The 17968-nt window shown below is 30.3% G+C and overlaps 7 protein-coding genes across 10 annotated transcripts; 3 read left to right on the top strand and 4 right to left on the bottom strand.

Annotated features, from left to right (window-relative positions):
- Nucleotides 1–19: 19 nt before the first annotated feature.
- Nucleotides 20–3048, bottom strand: LOC123682165 (DNA ligase 3). The gene has a single exon (XM_045620615.1). The coding sequence runs from the start codon at nucleotides 2962–2964 to the stop codon at nucleotides 292–294; it is 2673 nt and encodes an 890-aa protein (XP_045476571.1). The 5' UTR covers nucleotides 2965–3048; the 3' UTR covers nucleotides 20–291.
- Nucleotides 3049–3115: 67 nt separating this feature from the next.
- Nucleotides 3116–4108, top strand: LOC123682168 (nucleoside diphosphate kinase 6). Its single transcript, XM_045620619.1, has 3 exons — nucleotides 3116–3438; nucleotides 3492–3652; nucleotides 3746–4108. Exons 1-3 carry the CDS (start codon nucleotides 3206–3208, stop codon nucleotides 3889–3891), a joined length of 540 nt encoding a protein of 179 aa, XP_045476575.1. The 5' UTR covers nucleotides 3116–3205; the 3' UTR covers nucleotides 3892–4108.
- On the bottom strand, nucleotides 4109–5695 carry LOC123682167. 2 transcript variants are annotated; one of them, XM_045620618.1, is made up of 4 exons: nucleotides 5491–5695; nucleotides 4978–5358; nucleotides 4515–4766; nucleotides 4109–4424 (listed from the first exon to the last, which is right to left on the bottom strand). In XM_045620618.1, the coding sequence occupies exons 1-4, from the start codon at nucleotides 5528–5530 to the stop codon at nucleotides 4264–4266; spliced, it is 834 nt and encodes a 277-aa protein (XP_045476574.1). In that variant the 5' UTR covers nucleotides 5531–5695; the 3' UTR covers nucleotides 4109–4263. The 2 variants fall into 2 exon arrangements, with proteins under 2 accessions (XP_045476574.1, XP_045476573.1); XM_045620617.1 differs by having other exon boundaries at nucleotides 4978–5442; nucleotides 5491–5680.
- A 742-nt stretch (nucleotides 5696–6437) lies between these two features.
- On the top strand, nucleotides 6438–9664 carry LOC123682166 (general transcription factor 3C polypeptide 3). The gene is made up of 5 exons (XM_045620616.1): nucleotides 6438–6609; nucleotides 6687–6859; nucleotides 6950–7217; nucleotides 7318–8448; nucleotides 8893–9664. Exons 1-5 carry the CDS (start codon nucleotides 6534–6536, stop codon nucleotides 9549–9551), a joined length of 2307 nt encoding a protein of 768 aa, XP_045476572.1. The 5' UTR covers nucleotides 6438–6533; the 3' UTR covers nucleotides 9552–9664.
- A 434-nt stretch (nucleotides 9665–10098) lies between these two features.
- On the bottom strand, nucleotides 10099–10942 carry LOC123682163 (40S ribosomal protein S20-like). The gene is made up of 2 exons (XM_045620611.1): nucleotides 10781–10942; nucleotides 10099–10501 (listed from the first exon to the last, which is right to left on the bottom strand). Exons 1-2 carry the CDS (start codon nucleotides 10781–10783, stop codon nucleotides 10142–10144), a joined length of 363 nt encoding a protein of 120 aa, XP_045476567.1. The 5' UTR covers nucleotides 10784–10942; the 3' UTR covers nucleotides 10099–10141.
- Nucleotides 10943–11143: 201 nt separating this feature from the next.
- On the top strand, nucleotides 11144–15061 carry LOC123682159 (nuclear distribution protein nudE homolog 1). 3 transcript variants are annotated; one of them, XR_006747788.1, is made up of 9 exons: nucleotides 11150–11241; nucleotides 11496–11595; nucleotides 11650–11803; nucleotides 11860–12133; nucleotides 12228–12359; nucleotides 12970–13061; nucleotides 13259–13347; nucleotides 14337–14389; nucleotides 14460–15061. XR_006747788.1 is itself a non-coding variant. In XM_045620607.1 (8 exons), the coding sequence occupies exons 2-8, from the start codon at nucleotides 11513–11515 to the stop codon at nucleotides 14521–14523; spliced, it is 852 nt and encodes a 283-aa protein (XP_045476563.1). In that variant the 5' UTR covers nucleotides 11144–11241; nucleotides 11511–11512; the 3' UTR covers nucleotides 14524–15061. The 3 variants fall into 3 exon arrangements, 2 of the variants coding, with proteins under 2 accessions (XP_045476563.1, XP_045476562.1); XM_045620607.1 differs by lacking the exon at nucleotides 13259–13347 and having other exon boundaries at nucleotides 11144–11241; nucleotides 11511–11595; XM_045620606.1 differs by lacking the exon at nucleotides 13259–13347.
- On the bottom strand, nucleotides 14894–17952 carry LOC123682157 (phosphatidylinositol N-acetylglucosaminyltransferase subunit Q). The gene is made up of 6 exons (XM_045620604.1): nucleotides 17468–17952; nucleotides 17179–17409; nucleotides 16845–17125; nucleotides 16600–16792; nucleotides 16225–16339; nucleotides 14894–16169 (listed from the first exon to the last, which is right to left on the bottom strand). The coding sequence occupies exons 1-6, from the start codon at nucleotides 17936–17938 to the stop codon at nucleotides 15988–15990; spliced, it is 1473 nt and encodes a 490-aa protein (XP_045476560.1). The 5' UTR covers nucleotides 17939–17952; the 3' UTR covers nucleotides 14894–15987.
- Between the last annotated feature and the right edge of the window lie 16 nt (nucleotides 17953–17968).

The following is a 17968-nucleotide window of genomic DNA, read 5'->3' as shown; positions in this document are numbered from 1 at the left end:
CATATAAAATGAAACTTCATTAAAACTCAACAATCTGTATTGAATAGGAATTAAATTATTTAAGGTAAAAAGAACTAATAAATATTCACTAATTATTCTCCTTTTCCATCTAGAATAGATTATTTCATATGTAAATCCAAGGTTATTTAAGTTATTTACAATTTGGGTAGCAAAATGGATACTTTACTAGGTTAACCCAAAATTATTAATATTATTTACAATTTCAGTACCAAATTTGTTTGGATTTTTATTTTCCACACTACATTTCTGAGGCAGATGTAAATAATTTTATCAAAGATCAGGCCTCCATTTTACTGTGTACAATCTGTAATCCTGCAAACGATTTTCCTTCACCGTATCATCTAACCAATTAAATAAAACGTGTCTTGCACTAACAGGATAACTTCTGTTGACACTTTTGACAAATCTGTTCATATGTAAGACGTGGGTTGCCTTATGCATTTCATTTGGTTTCAACAACATTCCACCATATGAAGAAAAATTTTTGTTCCAATTTTCAAAAAGTGTTTTCGCCTCTTCTTCTATGTAAAGTTTCACACCTTCAAAGTAATGTATGCCATTTTCTTCATTCTTTACTTCCTGGAATAATTTTTTCGTCTTTTGTTTCTTTCTTACTTCAGGGCTATCATTATGTTTCCTTTTTTTTGTTGAATCTTTGGAACTGTTGTTACTTGTTGAACTTGAATCACAATCTGTATGATTATTTAAACTATCACTTGAGTTTTCTAATGGTGGAGATTCCTCAGAGTTAAGATTTTTGTCATTTTTTAAAAGAAGTGTAACATCAGTATGTTCTTTGGATTTTTCGTATAATTTCTTGAGTTCTTCGAGCGATGTAGCGGTTTTCCAATCCTTATCATCTCGTCGTTTTGTTATTCTTGGAAACCTGATCGATATACCATCTGCTGTATGAACCTCATGTTGAGTGAACTCAGCACCTGTTATTTCCCAGATTGGCTGATTCTTGGGATCTCTTGCTACAAAATCAGGTACCATAGTTCGGTTGCATATAAGCCACTCAGGAACTTTTAAAGGATTTGAACTTATTTTGATCATATCTAACTTATTCTGAAGATCATCTAAAGTTTTGTCGTCAAGACCAGTATGTACTTTAGTGACAGTGTAAAATTTTTTTCTTCTTTCATCATAGCAACCCATTAAGAATACTGACATTTTTCCACCTTTTTTTCCTGTTCCATACCAAGCCCCAAGAACGATTAAATCCGCTGTATCTGCCATAGCTCCGTCGAAAAGATAATCTTTCTTCACCTTCAACCAATGCCTTTTGCCAGGTTCATAAATGCTCTTCAAATCTTTCAGAACTAAACCTTCTAATCCTAGTTTGAAAACTTTGATCATCATTTCTTTTAGTTGGGATGGCTTGTGTACAACTTTACTTTCGGAAAACACAATATGATTTTTTACTTCAGTCATATTTTCTCTTAGTATTTTCTTTCTTAGTTCAATAGGTTTTTTTGTTAAATCCTCACCATTATAATAAAGACAATCAAAAACATATAAACAAACACTAGCGTTTTCATATTCGTCTCTTTTATGCTTGCCCAAACTACCAAATGGTAATGGTGCCTGTGTTTCTATATCAATCATTAATATCTCACTATCCAATATTAAATCATTCCCTGTCAAAAAAGCTTTTGGGATATAATCTTTCAAGTGAGCAATTTTATGTTGCATCACAGGCTTCAAACTTCTCGAGAAGTATTTAAATTCAGAACCTTTCTTATGAACTTGAACTCTTTCACCATCATATTTTATTTCAGAGTACATTCCATTAGGACATTTACTCATAGCCATTTCTACTGACTTGCAAGCTTCAGCTAGCATGGGCAGAACAGGTGTCATCACATTAATTTTAGCGGAAACCACTTTTGGTGCATTCAATGGCTTTCCTTCACCTGATAAACATTTCTCTAAAACTGTAGCCAAATCTCTTGATGACTGATAAGCAGTATATGCATCAGGATGCACACCATCTAAAATATGTTTCGCACCTGCATTCATCCTCAAATCATGTTTTATAAGTCTAATTATAATTTTGAGATCGTTTGAGGTGCAACTTTTTAAAATACTGAGAAAATGAGATATTTGTTCTTCCTCTTTCGTCAGTTTACTAAGTTCTTCTAAAAATTCATCTACTTCTTCCACAGTGAGGTTACTTTTCTTCACAGGTTGAACAACAGAACTTGATTCATAGAATTGCTGAATAGTTTCTCCAATATCACCTTGTTCTAAATGTTCAAGCATTTTACTTTGGTTAGTTTTAAAAATTTTACTGAATATTTTTACTAACTGTTTACTCTGCAAGTTGTAAATGCGTTTCACAACTCCAGGTAAAAGAAGTTTGCACCATAAATGGATATCTCCTTGAAATCCATCACCATCACTCCCTTTTTTGAATAAGTTACTAACTATTTCAGTTTTTTCCAAGTAACCATTTACGTTTGTAATTTGGGCAACTAATCTTCTAAAGTCCTTGAACGGATAAGGCTTCGATTTCTTAATAGGATTTGATGACGTTAGGTTAGCAGCTCCCACAGGAACCTTTGAGATTTCTACTTTAGGTTTCTTAGGAATGTCAACTTTTGATCCATATTTGTCTCTTATATCATTGTTAGATTTTTCAATTCTTTGCAACAAGAGTTCTTGTGAATCTGAAGACAACAAGTTGAAACCATCTATATCGTCTATCGACTCAATTCTCTTAGTTGTGGGTCTTTGCTTGAGAAATGTTTCGAACATACATTCTAAATGATGCCAACTCTTCATTTTTCCATCACCAAATGGATTATGTACTAATTTAGCAATTCTAATTTCATCTTTAAGGCATTTTTGTTTACATTTTTTACATGTTGCCCGACCTTGCTTTGCTATTTCCACACAAAACTCCTTTTCTTCAGTTGGTGCATCTTCTGATTGATCCATCAGTTAAGAAAATGTCCTGATAAAAAATAGGGCTTAAAACCATGAATGTTTACAAAGTGTTGAGGTTAGATCACTGAAAAGAATAAAAAAAAATTTTTAATGACAACTACACTCGCAAACAGCAGAATGACATTCATATGATTTTCTATGAACAAGTATTTTGAAATTGAAAAAAATTGGTTAATGAACTACTGAATTATTGAGAATATTATTATCAGGATAATAAATAAATGTAAATCTCATGACAATTATAATGAGTAGTAAACCAAATATTCAACTGACTCTTGCAATTCTAAAACCTCATTTAGTCAAAAATCCAATTGCATTAAGAGCTATTCGAAACAAAATATTAGAGTCCAATTTCAAAATTGTAAAGTCAAAACATCGCAGGTTAAATGAAATAGATGCTGAAAACTTCTATAAAGAACATATTAATAAATTTTTCTATAATAGGCTTGTAACATCAATGATAAGGTTTGTAAACACAATACTATACAGTTGAATTTTATCAGTAGAATAATTTTCAGCGGACCATCTGAAATGTATGTTTTAGCTAGAGAAAATGCTATAAAGCAATGGAGAGACTTAATGGGTCCTACCAAGGTGTATAAAGCACAGTTCGATCAGCCACATAGTATAAGAGGAGAATTTGGACTATCAGATACAAGAAATGCTACACATGGTTCAGGTAACAATGCAATCATAAATATATTTTGATATCTTCATATTCAATCTGTTTAACGGAGACAGTACATTTTATTTCTATATATTTAAATTTCAGATTCCCCAGAATCGGTGGAAAGAGAAATAAAAATTCTGTTTCCTGAATTTGACATCAATTTTTGGTTCAAAAATGATAGAAAATATTTTGAATGTAACAAAATCATTTTTGACAAAGAACACTTTATTCATCGAATAGTTTACTAGTTTTGTCACGTTCAAATATAGTCCTTTTCTGGGAAGGATAAATATCAGATACTCTTTTAAGAATATGGAAGAACTTTTTATTTCACGGCGATAAAGTAATTGCAAAAAATAGAATATTTTTTAAATCTAGTATTGTCAAGTATATCAGGTATTGAATTTCATTCAATTCTCATGTACTCAAATATAAAAAGTGAATAAATGCAATTAAAAGAATTCATCTTTGTGTATCATTTTATTCGCACTCGAAATAGGTGCACCAAATTAATCGAATAAATGACTAGAATTTTCAAAATAGGAATTACATGTCAAAACGGACAAAATGATTGCAGTTCTATAAAAAAATATCACTAAGGTAAAGATCACAGTCAATGTTCATGCGTTGATTTTAACAAAAACTTTAGGCCTCTGAAACACTTTGATGCCTTCATCAATTTTTTTCAATTCCTCTTCAATGTCCATTTTTCTCTTCTTCATTTTTAAAGTATCACTTCGTACAGGTAAGGAGTTAAGTTCTTGTACTCTATCGGCATAACCTGAAGAATATTTTAGAGATAAAGGTCACAATTCATAACATTTATATTTTTTAATAATAGTCAGTAATTTAAAACAAAATAGCAACTCACTCTGCCTTAAAACCCTTAAAGTTTCTTTACGTTCTTCTTCAGGCAATAAAATATGTCCTGGGGGACAATCTGGCTCAGCTTCCACAGCCTTCTCAAGTCCCCTCCTGTCTTTCAGATATTTCGGAACAACTCCTTTCTGATAGTTGGGAGGAGGTTGAGCAGGATTTCTTGCAGACTCATTCTTCACTGTCTTAGTCTTAATGTTAGATATATTTTGTTTCACAAAATTATGTTCATTTTTTTCATTCAAACCTGAAAATTGAAGAATTATTTCCTTATTCAAGTTTACAGACTCATTTGAAATGACATAAAGTTCTAGAAGTGAATTGGCTTTAATCTCTTAATTTACCAGTTACCAAAAAATTATTACTTGAGTAAATATTACTAGAGAAAATCCATGTATTCAACAACCTCAATTTGTAAGTGTTTGAGTATTATAAATAGTCTGATAATATTCTCATACCTAAATTGTCAGCAGCTTCATAAAGTTCATCAACAGTGGTATTATCTCCTTGCTCGGGATTGAATTTTTTCAGATCTTTTCTAGGAGATCTCCTTATACCTGCACTAGGATATTTAATAACACCAGTTTCATATAATTTGGTAACATCATCCAATCTTTCAGTCTGAATGCCACGACTTAAGAATCTCTGTTTTTCTACTTGAATTTTGCTTATTGTGTCTTTAGCCTTCGGATCTAATTTATTATTAGATATTGGTCTCTGTGGATCTGTCCCAATTCTTGAATGTATTTTGGTTCTGCCTTGGAGATTAGCATTGGAATGACCACTTGGTTTTGAAGGAACATTTTTGAATTTATCATCTTTTCTCTTCCTCTGAAGGTCTGGGTCAGATAAAGGAATTAAACCTTGCATTTGTTTAATACGGCTGACATTTTCTTTAATGAAGTTACGCCTGTAAGTAGGTTCTACAAAAATTATGAGACATATTTGTTCACCTTTTTCAGAATACTTACTCGGTTCCGGAAATACGCCTTTTAATGTCGATGTGATCATTTTTCATTTGCATTCAATTTCATTAACAACCGAAATTTTAAATTTAATTAGCTATTCCTCTACCTGGCAAATCAAACTGTCAACAATTTGATAATAGAAATTTGAAAATGTTTACATCATATTGCCAACTTTAAGAATTTTTGGAATCACAAAATTAAAAAAAGAAAATACCACTAAAATAAATAACAGCATTCAATGACTTGAAGCGGTTTTGAAACAATAAATGAGTCATCATCGCTATATTAAAAGTGAAAAAAATTGATTATTGGTTTCATTCTCAGTTATAATTATAATCATATTCTATGTTTATTACACTATGGCTATGCTCTATGGTTCAATTCAATTTTTATTCCTCTTTAGATAATATCACAGAATAGAGAGGTATTACAGAAGCGACACTCTTTGACATTTCCTTTGTTCTCGATGTAACCAATTTTGGTGACCTTGAAGAACTCTCAGAAGGCTGGTAGTTCTACATGACCACAGAATAGTAAATATTTATATTAAAACTTCTCAATTCTATGACATTGCGGTCCATTTGAAATTACATTTGTATGATTACTGTATGATATTTGGGACATGACTGCGTATTGAATGGAAGTAGAAATTCTATTTCAAAATATTTTTCAGCCTAAATTTGTATTTCATTTCAGAATTTGAATTAATGGTAAGTTTCCGACTTTTATTATTTTACTTGAATTTCCTGAAATACAATAAAATCGCTTTTATAGAATACATTAATAATAATAAATAATAATTTTATATATATATCGTACTTGTGTCAAACGGGCAATGAACTCGAACACCGAAACACGTGGAAAGATGTAAACATAACTACTGACAATATGGCGGTTGGGTACCATGAAAAAGGGAGAGTGTCGCTTCTGTAATACCTCTCTATTCTGTGATAATATTATTATTATCAAAACATAACCTTTAAGCAGAATGAGCAATAATTTCTCTAATTTTATTATCTAAGGACGTCTACTAGAATTTATTAAAGATGAATGAATCAAATGAAAGTATCAATCAAGAAGATTATGAAAGTGATGAATTTTTTGAAGATGATTATGAAATTGGTACGTTTCAATTATTCTATTTTGAATTGCGTTTCCCTAGTCAAATATCAGAAAGTATTTCATATAATCATTTACAGATAATGACTGTGACCCATCATCAAGTTCTCAAGAAAAAAAACCGGATAAGAAAGATCTAGGAAGTGTAAGAAATACTTCTAAACTCACCCCTCAATTGAAAGGTCTAATGGGAGAAGCTAATTTAAGATTTGCTAGAGGAGAAATTGAAACTGCTGAACAAATGTGCCTTGAGGTAAATATCTGCAATATCAGTGCATATTTTGAAAAACGCAATTGATCCATTCCATTATGAATGAATTTTAATTGATCTATTCTACTATAGGTTATTCGCCAACAACCTAAAGCATGGGAGCCTTATTTGACTCTATCACAAATTTATGAAACAAAAGACTTGTCTAAATGCAAAGGTTATTTAACAATTGCAACTTATTTAAATCCAGGCAATAATTCATCATGGTTCAGACTGGCAGAAATGACTATTGAGGAGGGAAATAAAAAAGAAGCTTTAGCTTTATTAACTAAGTGTTTGAGACATAATAAAAACAATTTGGAAGTTCACTATAAAAGACTTGAACTTGCACAGGAATTGGGTAAGATTTTAATCATTCAATATTAACATAACCACCGATCTATGTATCTGAAACTGCTGAATCACTTTTCTACTTTAAATTATAAACCTTCTTTTTTGAGGTGATCAAAATATGGTTATAAAATTTCAAGAACACTTAATAGCAAAACTTCCAGAAGATAGACATGAGGAAATCATTCAAATAGCTTCCAATATAGCCAAAGTTTATTATAATGATAAAAAGTATTTGAAAGCACTAAATGTTCTGCAAATACCATTCAAAAGGGTACCACAAAGTATTACTCTACACCATTTGAACATGATGTTGGAGTTATTACTTCTCACAGAAAAATATGCTCAGTGTTTGGATATTTTTGTTTATTTCTGCAGTTTCACCTTCGAAATAGACGTTCAAGAAGACGAATCTATTGTTATAAACGACTACACCATGCCAGATGATATTTCTATCGATTTAAAAACAAAATTTGTAATTTGTGCCATCAAACTTAAATGTATAGATGTAGCTAACAAAATTATAGATAAAATTGTTGCGGAAGAGGATGTAGAGATTGTTGGTGATTTATATTTGGATATTTGTGAAGCTCTTATAGCGGAAAATAGGCATGAAATGGCATTGAAACTTTTTATACCCTTGAAGAAGAGCAAAAACTACTCGTTAGCAGCGGTTTTGTTGAAATATTCAGAATGTTTGGCTGTTTGTGGTATGAAAGAGCAAGCTGTAGATGGATACTATGAAGTGATAAAACTAGCACCCCAACATATAGAAGTACTGTGTCCGCTTGCGGAACTGCTCCTCGATTTGAATAAAGAGAAAGAAGCTCTTGAAGTGATGTCTTACCAAGCGACGGATAGATTGAACGTTGGTGTGTTGATATTGCGCTTGAAAATCTTGAAACGCATAAGACATTTAGATGAATTTTGGAGCTGTTTGGAACTGCTTATGTCTCGACATTGCATAGTGTTCAGGCATATTTCGGAAATTAGAACAATTTTGACCGGAGGTAAGGCATTGGATAAATATCAAAGAGTTCAGAAAATAAGGGAATTCAGGAACGATACTGTCGAGGTAATTCCCAATAAAAATACCGTTTGTATTATGGAACCTGAAGTCGAAGTTGAAATTGCTCTAATTAAGGAACTTCTGCAGTTCGCTATGGACATTAAAGACTATGCAAATATGGAAAAGTTTGGGCTGATGGCACTTTCCTCAAGAAAATTTGAGAAATATTATGGTGAGTTTATTTCAATATATTACATTTTATTTGTTTCATTTTGTGGTGTATAAAGAGTAAATTTTATGTTCATTACTGTGCACAGTTTATATTTTTATAAAACTCTACAGTATTATAGAGTTTATTGAATGTATTTTCATGAATAAACTCTCTTATTATTATTATGATTATATGCAATGATATTAAAAAAAAAGTCATCACAGTATCTGAAATTTAGAAAGCTCTCTCAAATAGATTGTGTAATTTTTTTTTGGTGGAACAATTTTGCAAATGAAAATTTTTATCAAATCTTTTTAAGCTAGAAAAAAATTGAAGGTACATTTTTGGGTTTGATTTTTTTTGGTCAATAGATATCATTGAATTATTTGAAAATGTTGTCGAATTGCCTTTTGTTGTAAAAGTTTATAATAATATTGAAAATTTACACTGTTTTAAATTTTTCAGAGGAATTATCTCATATTACCCTACTCGCTTGCCTCTTCAATGGAGATTATCATCATGGTTATTACCTGGTCAGAGATTTTGTTATTAAGTATCCCAAGAATAACTATTTTTGGAACCTATTCAAAGCTCAAAACGATACAAGAATGCATAAGTTCATTTACCGATTTCAGCAGAAACCTCTAGAAAGTGAAGCCTGTGATATACTGGAAGCAAATGCGGATTTTTATTTTGGAAATGACAATTCGGCTTTGAAGTTTTTTATGGGAGAGTTCAGAGCAACAAAATCTCCGTATTTAAGCTTCATTTTAGGCATTATACTTTTACGTATGGGAACAACTAAGAAAAATACTTCGCAAGATTTAAAAATGCAACTTACAGAAATGACTACTTATCTTTTCTTGTTTTATAGAAATTGTCGAAGTAATATGGCCAAACAAGAGGTGTTTTACAATTTGGGAAGAATGTATAGTCAATTGGGAATTATGTATTTGGCTGTTGAATATTATAAGAAAGTATTAGGAGTTGAAAATGAACTTTTAAAAAAATATCCTGAGACTTTATGCTTGAGATATGAGGCTGCTTATAATCTACATTTAATTTATAAGAAAACGAATCCGAACGAAGCAAGAAACGTTTTGATAAAATATTTAACCATTTGAAAAAGGTCAAATTTGTGAAGAAAGTCTCATGCACAAGCTGATCTATTGTTCATACGTGTTTTTATGAATCTGTTATTTTTTTTGTTAAAACTGTAAATATATTTATTTTATTACCTATATGTGTTTTTCAATTTACCTCCAAAAATATGGGTTAATGAAACAGAAGACATGAATTATTCTTCAAAATATAAGTTCTTTGTCTTTCATTAAGTTTAATACCTGTTCATAAATCACATTAACCCTTAATCACAGTGAAAGATATTTCACTCATTATAAAAATGAAAAGTACAAAATTTAATCTCCAGAGTCCAAAAAGGCTCTTCAACAAGACAATTTGAGTCCAGTCCCACAGACCACTTTTTAATTACAGATTACTATGACGGTCGAGGGGCAATTGAAAAAATATAAGTCACTTGAGAACCTTTTCTAGGCATAGTAAGTAGCTTTGTCCCCAGACAAAGCCGAATTATAACTAATAGTTAAGAAATGGGAGAATGAAAATTATCTGTAAGAACAGGATTTGTGGATTATTGAGAAAAAAAAATCATTTTATTTTAAGACTTTTTTATTAGAAATTAACATCCTAAAACTTATTCGTCAGCAATAGTAACTTCAACATCTACACCAGGTTCAATAGAAATTGAGGTAATTTCCTTGACAACTTCGGAAGGCGAGTGTAAATCGATAACCCTTTTGTGAATTCTCATCTGGAATCTGTCCCAAGTTTTAGAACCTTCACCACAAGGAGTTTTACGGGTGGTAATACGGAGTGTTTTGGTTGGCATAGGTACAGGCCCCTTAACCTTTACGTTCTTCTTTTTGGCTTCATTGATCAAATCTTTACAGACTTTCTGCAGAGAACTGACGTTACGTGAGGACAAGGTGATCCTGATGCGGTGGACAGGGGTGGTTTCCTGTCCAATTTTCTCGGGATTTACTTCTTTAGTGGCCTGAAAGAGAGAAGAGTAAAGAACGGTTATACTCGTAAAATATTCAAGACTGCATGGAAGAAACAAAAAATAAGTAATCTGAGGGTCTTTCTGTTACAAGGTTGAGTTATTTTTGTATGATAACAGTGAAAAAACAGGTTGAATTGAAGAGTATACAAAGCTAACGAGAAAGCGTAACACGGGAAGATATATAAGGTGAAAAAATTTAACCACGTGTTAGTAATGGTGAAAATTTCTGAATTCCGATATTCTAAATATAAACAGAATAGACAAACTTACCATAATGAATATTTCCTTCTGGTCGAGTTAATCAGTTGATCAGCGCTGAACCAGAAAATCAAAGAAAAAATTCCTTAGTCTTTCACTATGAACGTTTCAAAAGAGCTTGGTATGGTGGTTAGATCTGGTAGACATTTTAGTCCATAGAAGTTGTTCTTCTTTAATTAAATCACAGGTTACCAAATAGTTCATTTTGATGGAAGGTTTATATTATTATATATATTATGGAATAAAATTTTAAAATAGAAGCTCCAATACTTGAAAATAAATAAAAAATAAATACTGAAACCAAAAGTTTTCTTTTTCATGGTTTGAAAGTTGATTAATTTTTAATTACACACAGAAACATTAATATTTCATAATGTCTACCACAGAGTGATATAAGCGTGATGTTATCGTGACAGATTGCAGTTTACATATTTTTGTGCAGTGTGTATTTTCGTATTATATTAATTTTTTAGGTTTGTATCTTTATTATAAGTCTATTATTGTATTGATTTTTCGTACCTGGCACACACAAGTCTTCCTGTTGTATCAATGTTTTTTTATTACATTCATTCTTTTTGAAATGACTCATGCATGGTTTATTATGACTTGTGACAGTTTTTCATAATTCAATCGTTTGATAACATCCTTTGTAGACATTGGCAGCTTCCAATTAATTTAAGATTAACAAGTTTTAATATCCAATAATGTATTGAGTAATCTATTACAGAATAAATTTGTGCAGCAATGGATCTGGACGACAAGACTTTCGAAAACAAAGATGATGAAATAAAATATTGGAAAGAAAAAGCTCAATCCCTAAATGAAGAGTAAGTTTTTATTCCTCAAATGTAATATGTTTTTTAATGTCATTTTTTCTTCAGGTTGCAAAATGTGATAAGAGAGAGTGAAGAATTCGAATCAGAATCCAAGCAGCTAGAGAAAGAATATGAACTTACCTTCAGTCAGAATGAGAAACTTATAAAGGATTTAAGTATTGCTAATAGCAAAGCTAATTTAGAGATCGAGTCATTAAGAGTAAGTTTTCGTTATTGTTGATTTACCAGTGGTTTACATTCAATTTTAATTTTCAGGCAAAACTCGATTCTAGTAATAAGGAAAATAATCGTTTGGAAACTGAAGTTGAGGAATTAACAAAACAAAAAACAGAACTTAATGAATATGTCCGAACTTTAGAACAAAAAAATGATGACTTGGAGAGGGCTCGAAGAATTGTTGAAGAAAGTATTCATGGCATAGAAATGTCTTTAAACACAGCAATTGAAAGAAATGCCATATTAGAATCTGAAATTGATGAGAAAGAAAATCTCAAAGAGAAGTTACAGAGACTTGTTGATGAAACAAGAGGTAATACACTGCTATGATTTAATATGGATTAGACAATTCACATATGCCTCGACACGATGAATATATTCTTGAACAATTTATTTATTTTCTTTAGATCTTAAACAGGAGCTTTTGGTTAAAGAACGTGAGAAACTACCAGACAATGACAGAAACATGAATGGTTTCAAGTCGGCTGTTGATATTAATAAACTGAGGGAAACAGAAACGCAAACTACACCTATTAAACGTAAGCTATCCAAGGCAATTAGATGTTTTGCAAGTTATTGTTCTCCAAGTAAATAATTAGTCCGTCCAAGACTCGATTGATATTAGGGAATTTTTTTTTTTACAATGAATAGATAGTATATATTTCTAAAGTTAAATCTTGATACTATCATAAAGTTAAGTGCACTTAAAATTTGAACAATTAGAGATATAGACTTTGTTAGACGAATGTAATTGAAAATATTTATTGAATTTTTTTTAATTATTTTATGATGAAAAAAGACTGAATTGTGTAATATTTTTAATTATTAGTGTATTCATCTCATTGTCTTTTGTCAAAACCAGTGTTGAATTGCAATTATCAGTATTAGAAAAATAGTTCCTATTTTTTATATTAACAAGACTCTATTAATTGTCAATTAATTTATGAAACGTTTGAGAATAATTCATGTTACTCAATAGTTGTGATTTTATGTTAATAAATATCAGTTATCAAAATTGTGTTTCAATTTCATTTTATTTTTTTGTTTATTCTGTTTGTATTTTCGTTAAGAGTCTTGTTTGAAATATTTTGCTATGAAATATTATTTTTATATTTTTGATTTAAAATTAAAGTGGAATGATTTTTATAGGGGATCCAAATACAAAATTAATATCACCACTGACCCCAGGATCTCGAGTTATGGCCATAAACTTGGTTGGTGACATTATTAGAAAAATAGGTGTAAGTAATCTTGAAAATTCTCAGTTATCAGGAGATGGAGGCTTCATTAATAATTTTGTTGTTGGACTAAAAGTGTTTAGCAAATGTTAATTTCAACCCCCATTTTAGTAATTCACTTTTAGAGCTTATTGTAGTTTGAATTGCCACTTAGATTATTTTTCTTTTATTGCATGTTTTTGTTGATTAATTGTTTGCAGCTATCGCGATACCTCTGCGTCCAGTGTGGAAGATATAAATGTACAGAGTGTTCAATACAACCCGACACTTAGAGACCAAGAACCTAGAGGTTGGTTCTAAAACATGACACATTAAGCTTTATCTACTAATACATGTTGAAATGCATTTCATGTTCATACTAAAATTGATTCATGATACAATACAATTTATCAATCAACGGGTTTCCTAGCCATAGCCTAATTAGCATTGCATCTACAACTGCGGTTAACATCTTCGTGGATTGTAACTTGTTACTATTTGTTCTTGTCCGGATATGGTATTTATACTTTCAGGTTAGGTGGCTTGACACTTGTCAACTAAATTTTTCATTGACAGAATTTTGGAGGTTATACATGGTTGATCTCTTTTAATTTGTGAATAACTGATAGTTCTCAATGGTTCTGAAGGGTATTTGTTTCATAATTAAAATAATAAAGTTTCTGAATGTCAGATGTCATGGAAAATATTCATAAACAATATTCTGAAAATTAAAGTGACAGCTGCAAACCGGAGTGGGCGTGGTTACCGATCCTAACCAGAATAAAAGTACGGTTGCTCTGGTGACAGATAACTCACCTAAGTATGGGGAAATAATCACCTGTTTTTAAGAAATTTGACATATACGGATCACCAACTTACTAACCATAATAACCAAGGACCATATCCTAGGTTATTCATCACAACTCAGGGATTTGAAGTGGAGATGATTTAAATTGGTTAAGGTGAAATAAATTAAGAAGAAGGTGAAATACAAAAATTGTATTCTCTAATTTTCATCGCTAGTCTGCATATTAATCTTTACAGTGCAATTCTCCTCTGGATACTGTAGATATTATAAAAAAGTAGTAATGTATTTTAAAATAGTAGATTTGAAAAGCTGATACAGACTTTGAATTTTACTGGTGTTCAATGAGTCTTTGTGAAATTCGTTGAAATGGCTTTATTTCTGCATGCCAACTTTCAATAGAAGTATTGATTTTTTTTAATATGGCCTCATTATTGGTGCATGCTCTAACTTATTCTTCCCCTGATAATTTTAAAGACCTTTTAACGTTTCAGGGTTTAGAACGTAGCATAGAACTCACCCGAAATGAATATATGGAAATGCATAAGTGAGTATTGCATTTATAGAGTGCCTTTTAGTCTTGGAATTTGTACTAACATAATTTATTTTTTTTTAAGGAAACGAGCAGCAACGTCAGCCAAAAGTAGTCCAGCACCTAGCCTACAACGTATATCTAAATGAAATGAACTGATTATAGAGAATATTTTAATTGCTTGTTCCTACAGTTCAACTTGATGTTGAGACATTATTAATTTCGGTTTGAAATTCCCTTTTCATTCATCTTCGATTCTTATGCATTCTTTTTACAAGATATAAGTTAAACCTTGTGTAAAAAATAATCAGAAATTCTGATCCTTTTGTAAATGTATGTATAATAAATTATCACGTCTCATTAAAATTATTTAATTAGGTTATTGAAAGAGTTATTAAAACTTGTACAGCCTGTTGAATGAAATTTGTCATTGCATGACAAAAATAACATTATTTGGGGGATTTCGTTATCTCTTAGTAGATATATTTCGAGGAAAGAGATGAAATTAAGATGTCGTCATCACATTGAAACGTTTATTAAGACAATTTATGTGAAGAATAAAAAGAACAAACTGTACAACTTGCAGATTTATGTAAAAGTCATGAATTTTTATAAATTTGAATTTCAAATAGATATATTTTTTGTATATATGAATATTTTCTGTATTAAAAATGTTTTTCATATATGGATTCATAATATAATTTAGTAATTTATTTAGTTCTATACATATTTGTTATTTTCATGAATAGCTCGTATAAATATATAAAAACAGATATTCTCTGAAGTAATTGTTACTTTGTACTAATAATTTATTCAGGAATAAAATAAATAACCATTGTATTTTTTTGTCATTCAAATAATACTGGAATTGTTCGCAGTAATTTTTTGTGATACTGGTTATATAAATTGTTCTTTTCCATTAAAAATGAGGAAATAAAACTTTGTATATCAATACCTCCAATTAGATAACAAATCCTCAAGTGAAAAGAATAAAAATTACAGATTTTCGATAAAATCCCATACTAGAGTAAATACATTTTTCTTAGCACACAAATAATCATTCAAAAAAAGTACTTCAGTATAACACAATTGAATTTACAGTAAAAATATGTATTTCTTGGACAAAGCTGCAACAAGGCGAAAAAAAAATAACTTGAATAAATAATGAAACATTGAACACCTATCTAATTATTTTGAACTTGTTATCTTCACTTTATGACCTATTTAAAAATGAAATTGATGATAATAAATCAAAGGTTAGTAGAATTAGCAAATTCACAAAAAGTGGATAGTTGCAAAAACACAAACAATTTGTTCACGCATAGAAGATAGACATAATTTTTAAATAAAAATCAAATACTGAACTAAAATAATCGACACCAACATCTCGCATTGGAGAAACCGAGTTTTGCTGAATAAAAATAACATGTTTTTGGTATTAGTTTGGTCTTGAAATGAACAATTATTTGAAAGATGGCACTTGTACAAACTGGCAATGGTAACATAAATTAAACTCTATAAAAAAAGCTGTAACAAGATATACAAATATTTCTTAAGAGGTAGTTAAAAAGAACCACTAACTGAAAAGTTCATCAAATCAATAGATTCAATCATCAAATAAGTACTCCTGTAAACAGGTTGTGTATAAGTGACCCCCATTTTAACCCATTGATAGGCTCTATAAAATCGGGGGTAAATGTACTTAAACTTGTACGATAAGGAAGAGACTTCATTTTCACAGTAATGCTTAAGTTATCCACATTCTCAAATTGCTTCAGTTCTAACTCTAAGTTTCCTGTAAGTTTATTCGTTTTTTATCCTTTTCTTTTTAGGATGAGCACGTAACTTACCCGCTAATGTAGAAGAATTCAAAATCCACAGAAGTGTTACATATATTGGAAGGCACCTTAGTAAATATCTCAGTCTGTATAATATTCCATTTATTATCAAAAAAACTAAACGCAACTGAAAAATATCTATTTCAGATTCAATTGGTCTTGAAATGGTTGTGATACAATGGAAATTGTTGTTCAAGATAATTTGACAAACGAAAAATTTCTTGTGGCTCTTAATAAAATAAAATTATTTCTGTATTATTTGGTCAATTCTTTAAATGAAGAAAAATCAGTAGGGAATATTGGAATGTTTAATGAATAATTCCAAACAAGTACGGAATATGATAATGGTACCTAGATGAAAGAGTAAAATGTTGAATTTTTACTTACTGTTGTAAAAACCACATAATACAAAGTAGTTGTAGGCAGTAAAAATAGAAGAATTGTGAAGCCCAGTGTACCAATGAAGAGTTGGTGTTGTGTATATTGACAAGAATCTACTCTTTCCCTTAATGGATTATACTTTCTCCCAATAAATAAACGCCATAAAGAGATTATACTCTTAATTTGTAACTGAAATAATCTGAAAAAAGTCTTATATAAATGGAGGAAGTTAAATTTTCATTACAACTTACTTAGCTGCATACACATAAATACAATACACATGAAAAGTTGTCAACGATAATATATCCGAAATTAAGGCTAATTGAAATGAAAATCCAAAGATACCAGATTTGATTAAATATTGTAAATAATTGAGAAGCATAGGATATAATTCTTGAATGAACAGTTTCCATAAATTAATATTGTAAAAAAAAAATAAGCCTAGAGCATTATTGAAGGCATGATTCAGCTTAAGTCCTATGGGAGAACCCATGAGATAATTTAACAACTCTTTCAATGTAACAATTGCAACCTGGAATTAATAAACGTAAATTTTTACATACTACTAGAACTCCATGAGCTCACCTCTCCAATATCTTCAATAAAAAATAAGACATCTTTTTTGTAGTAAACAAAATATTTAATTATGTACAAGCCGAGCATTAAATCGAATGCTATTGATACTAAAAGATTTATTATTTTAGGACCATTTTCTCTTCTGATAAGACTTGTCAGTAACCATTTTCCTAACATACAGCTTTCTCCAAAATAATTTATAGTGGAAGAATATTTTATTATTTTCTGATAACTAATTACCTGAAAAAATGGATAAATTACCTAATGACAAATCGTTATGACTACATGATTTTATTACTTTGAATATCACATCAAGAAATTTGATTATAAATAAAGCAATGAGTTCTATAAAGCCTTTGGTTCCATTTGTATGTGAAGTAACTCTTCTGTTTCGGAAATGATTAATAAGTTCTTGGAAATAAACACCCAAATCTATAGCATCGGGTTGTACTTTATAAATTCTTCCGAAAACATCCAACTCATAATAAACTTTTAATATCTTATTATGAGGTTTATCTGACAAAGTAACGGAAGAGTTTAGTGAATTTATATGCACCCATTGACCTCCATTAAGGTATTTTAAGTCTTTGGCATCTTTTTTACTTATATAACCTATGCATTTGGAAGAATCTTTTATAACTTTATTATTTGTAACAAAAAAGGCTTGACAGTCTTGAAACTCTTTGGAGAAGCCTTCTAAAAAACCAGATTTCCGTTCTTCTAAATTATTAGGAATAAAAATAATAATTCTTTTTTCAAATTTAGTCATCTTTCTACCCTAACCTAAAAACACTTGTTG

Source organism: Harmonia axyridis, chromosome 6 (assembly GCF_914767665.1).
Source record: "Harmonia axyridis chromosome 6, icHarAxyr1.1, whole genome shotgun sequence".
NCBI classification, from domain to species: domain Eukaryota; kingdom Metazoa; phylum Arthropoda; class Insecta; order Coleoptera; family Coccinellidae; genus Harmonia; species Harmonia axyridis.
The sequence above is the reverse complement of the archived record's forward strand: the minus strand, read 5'-3'. Positions and strand labels throughout refer to the sequence as shown.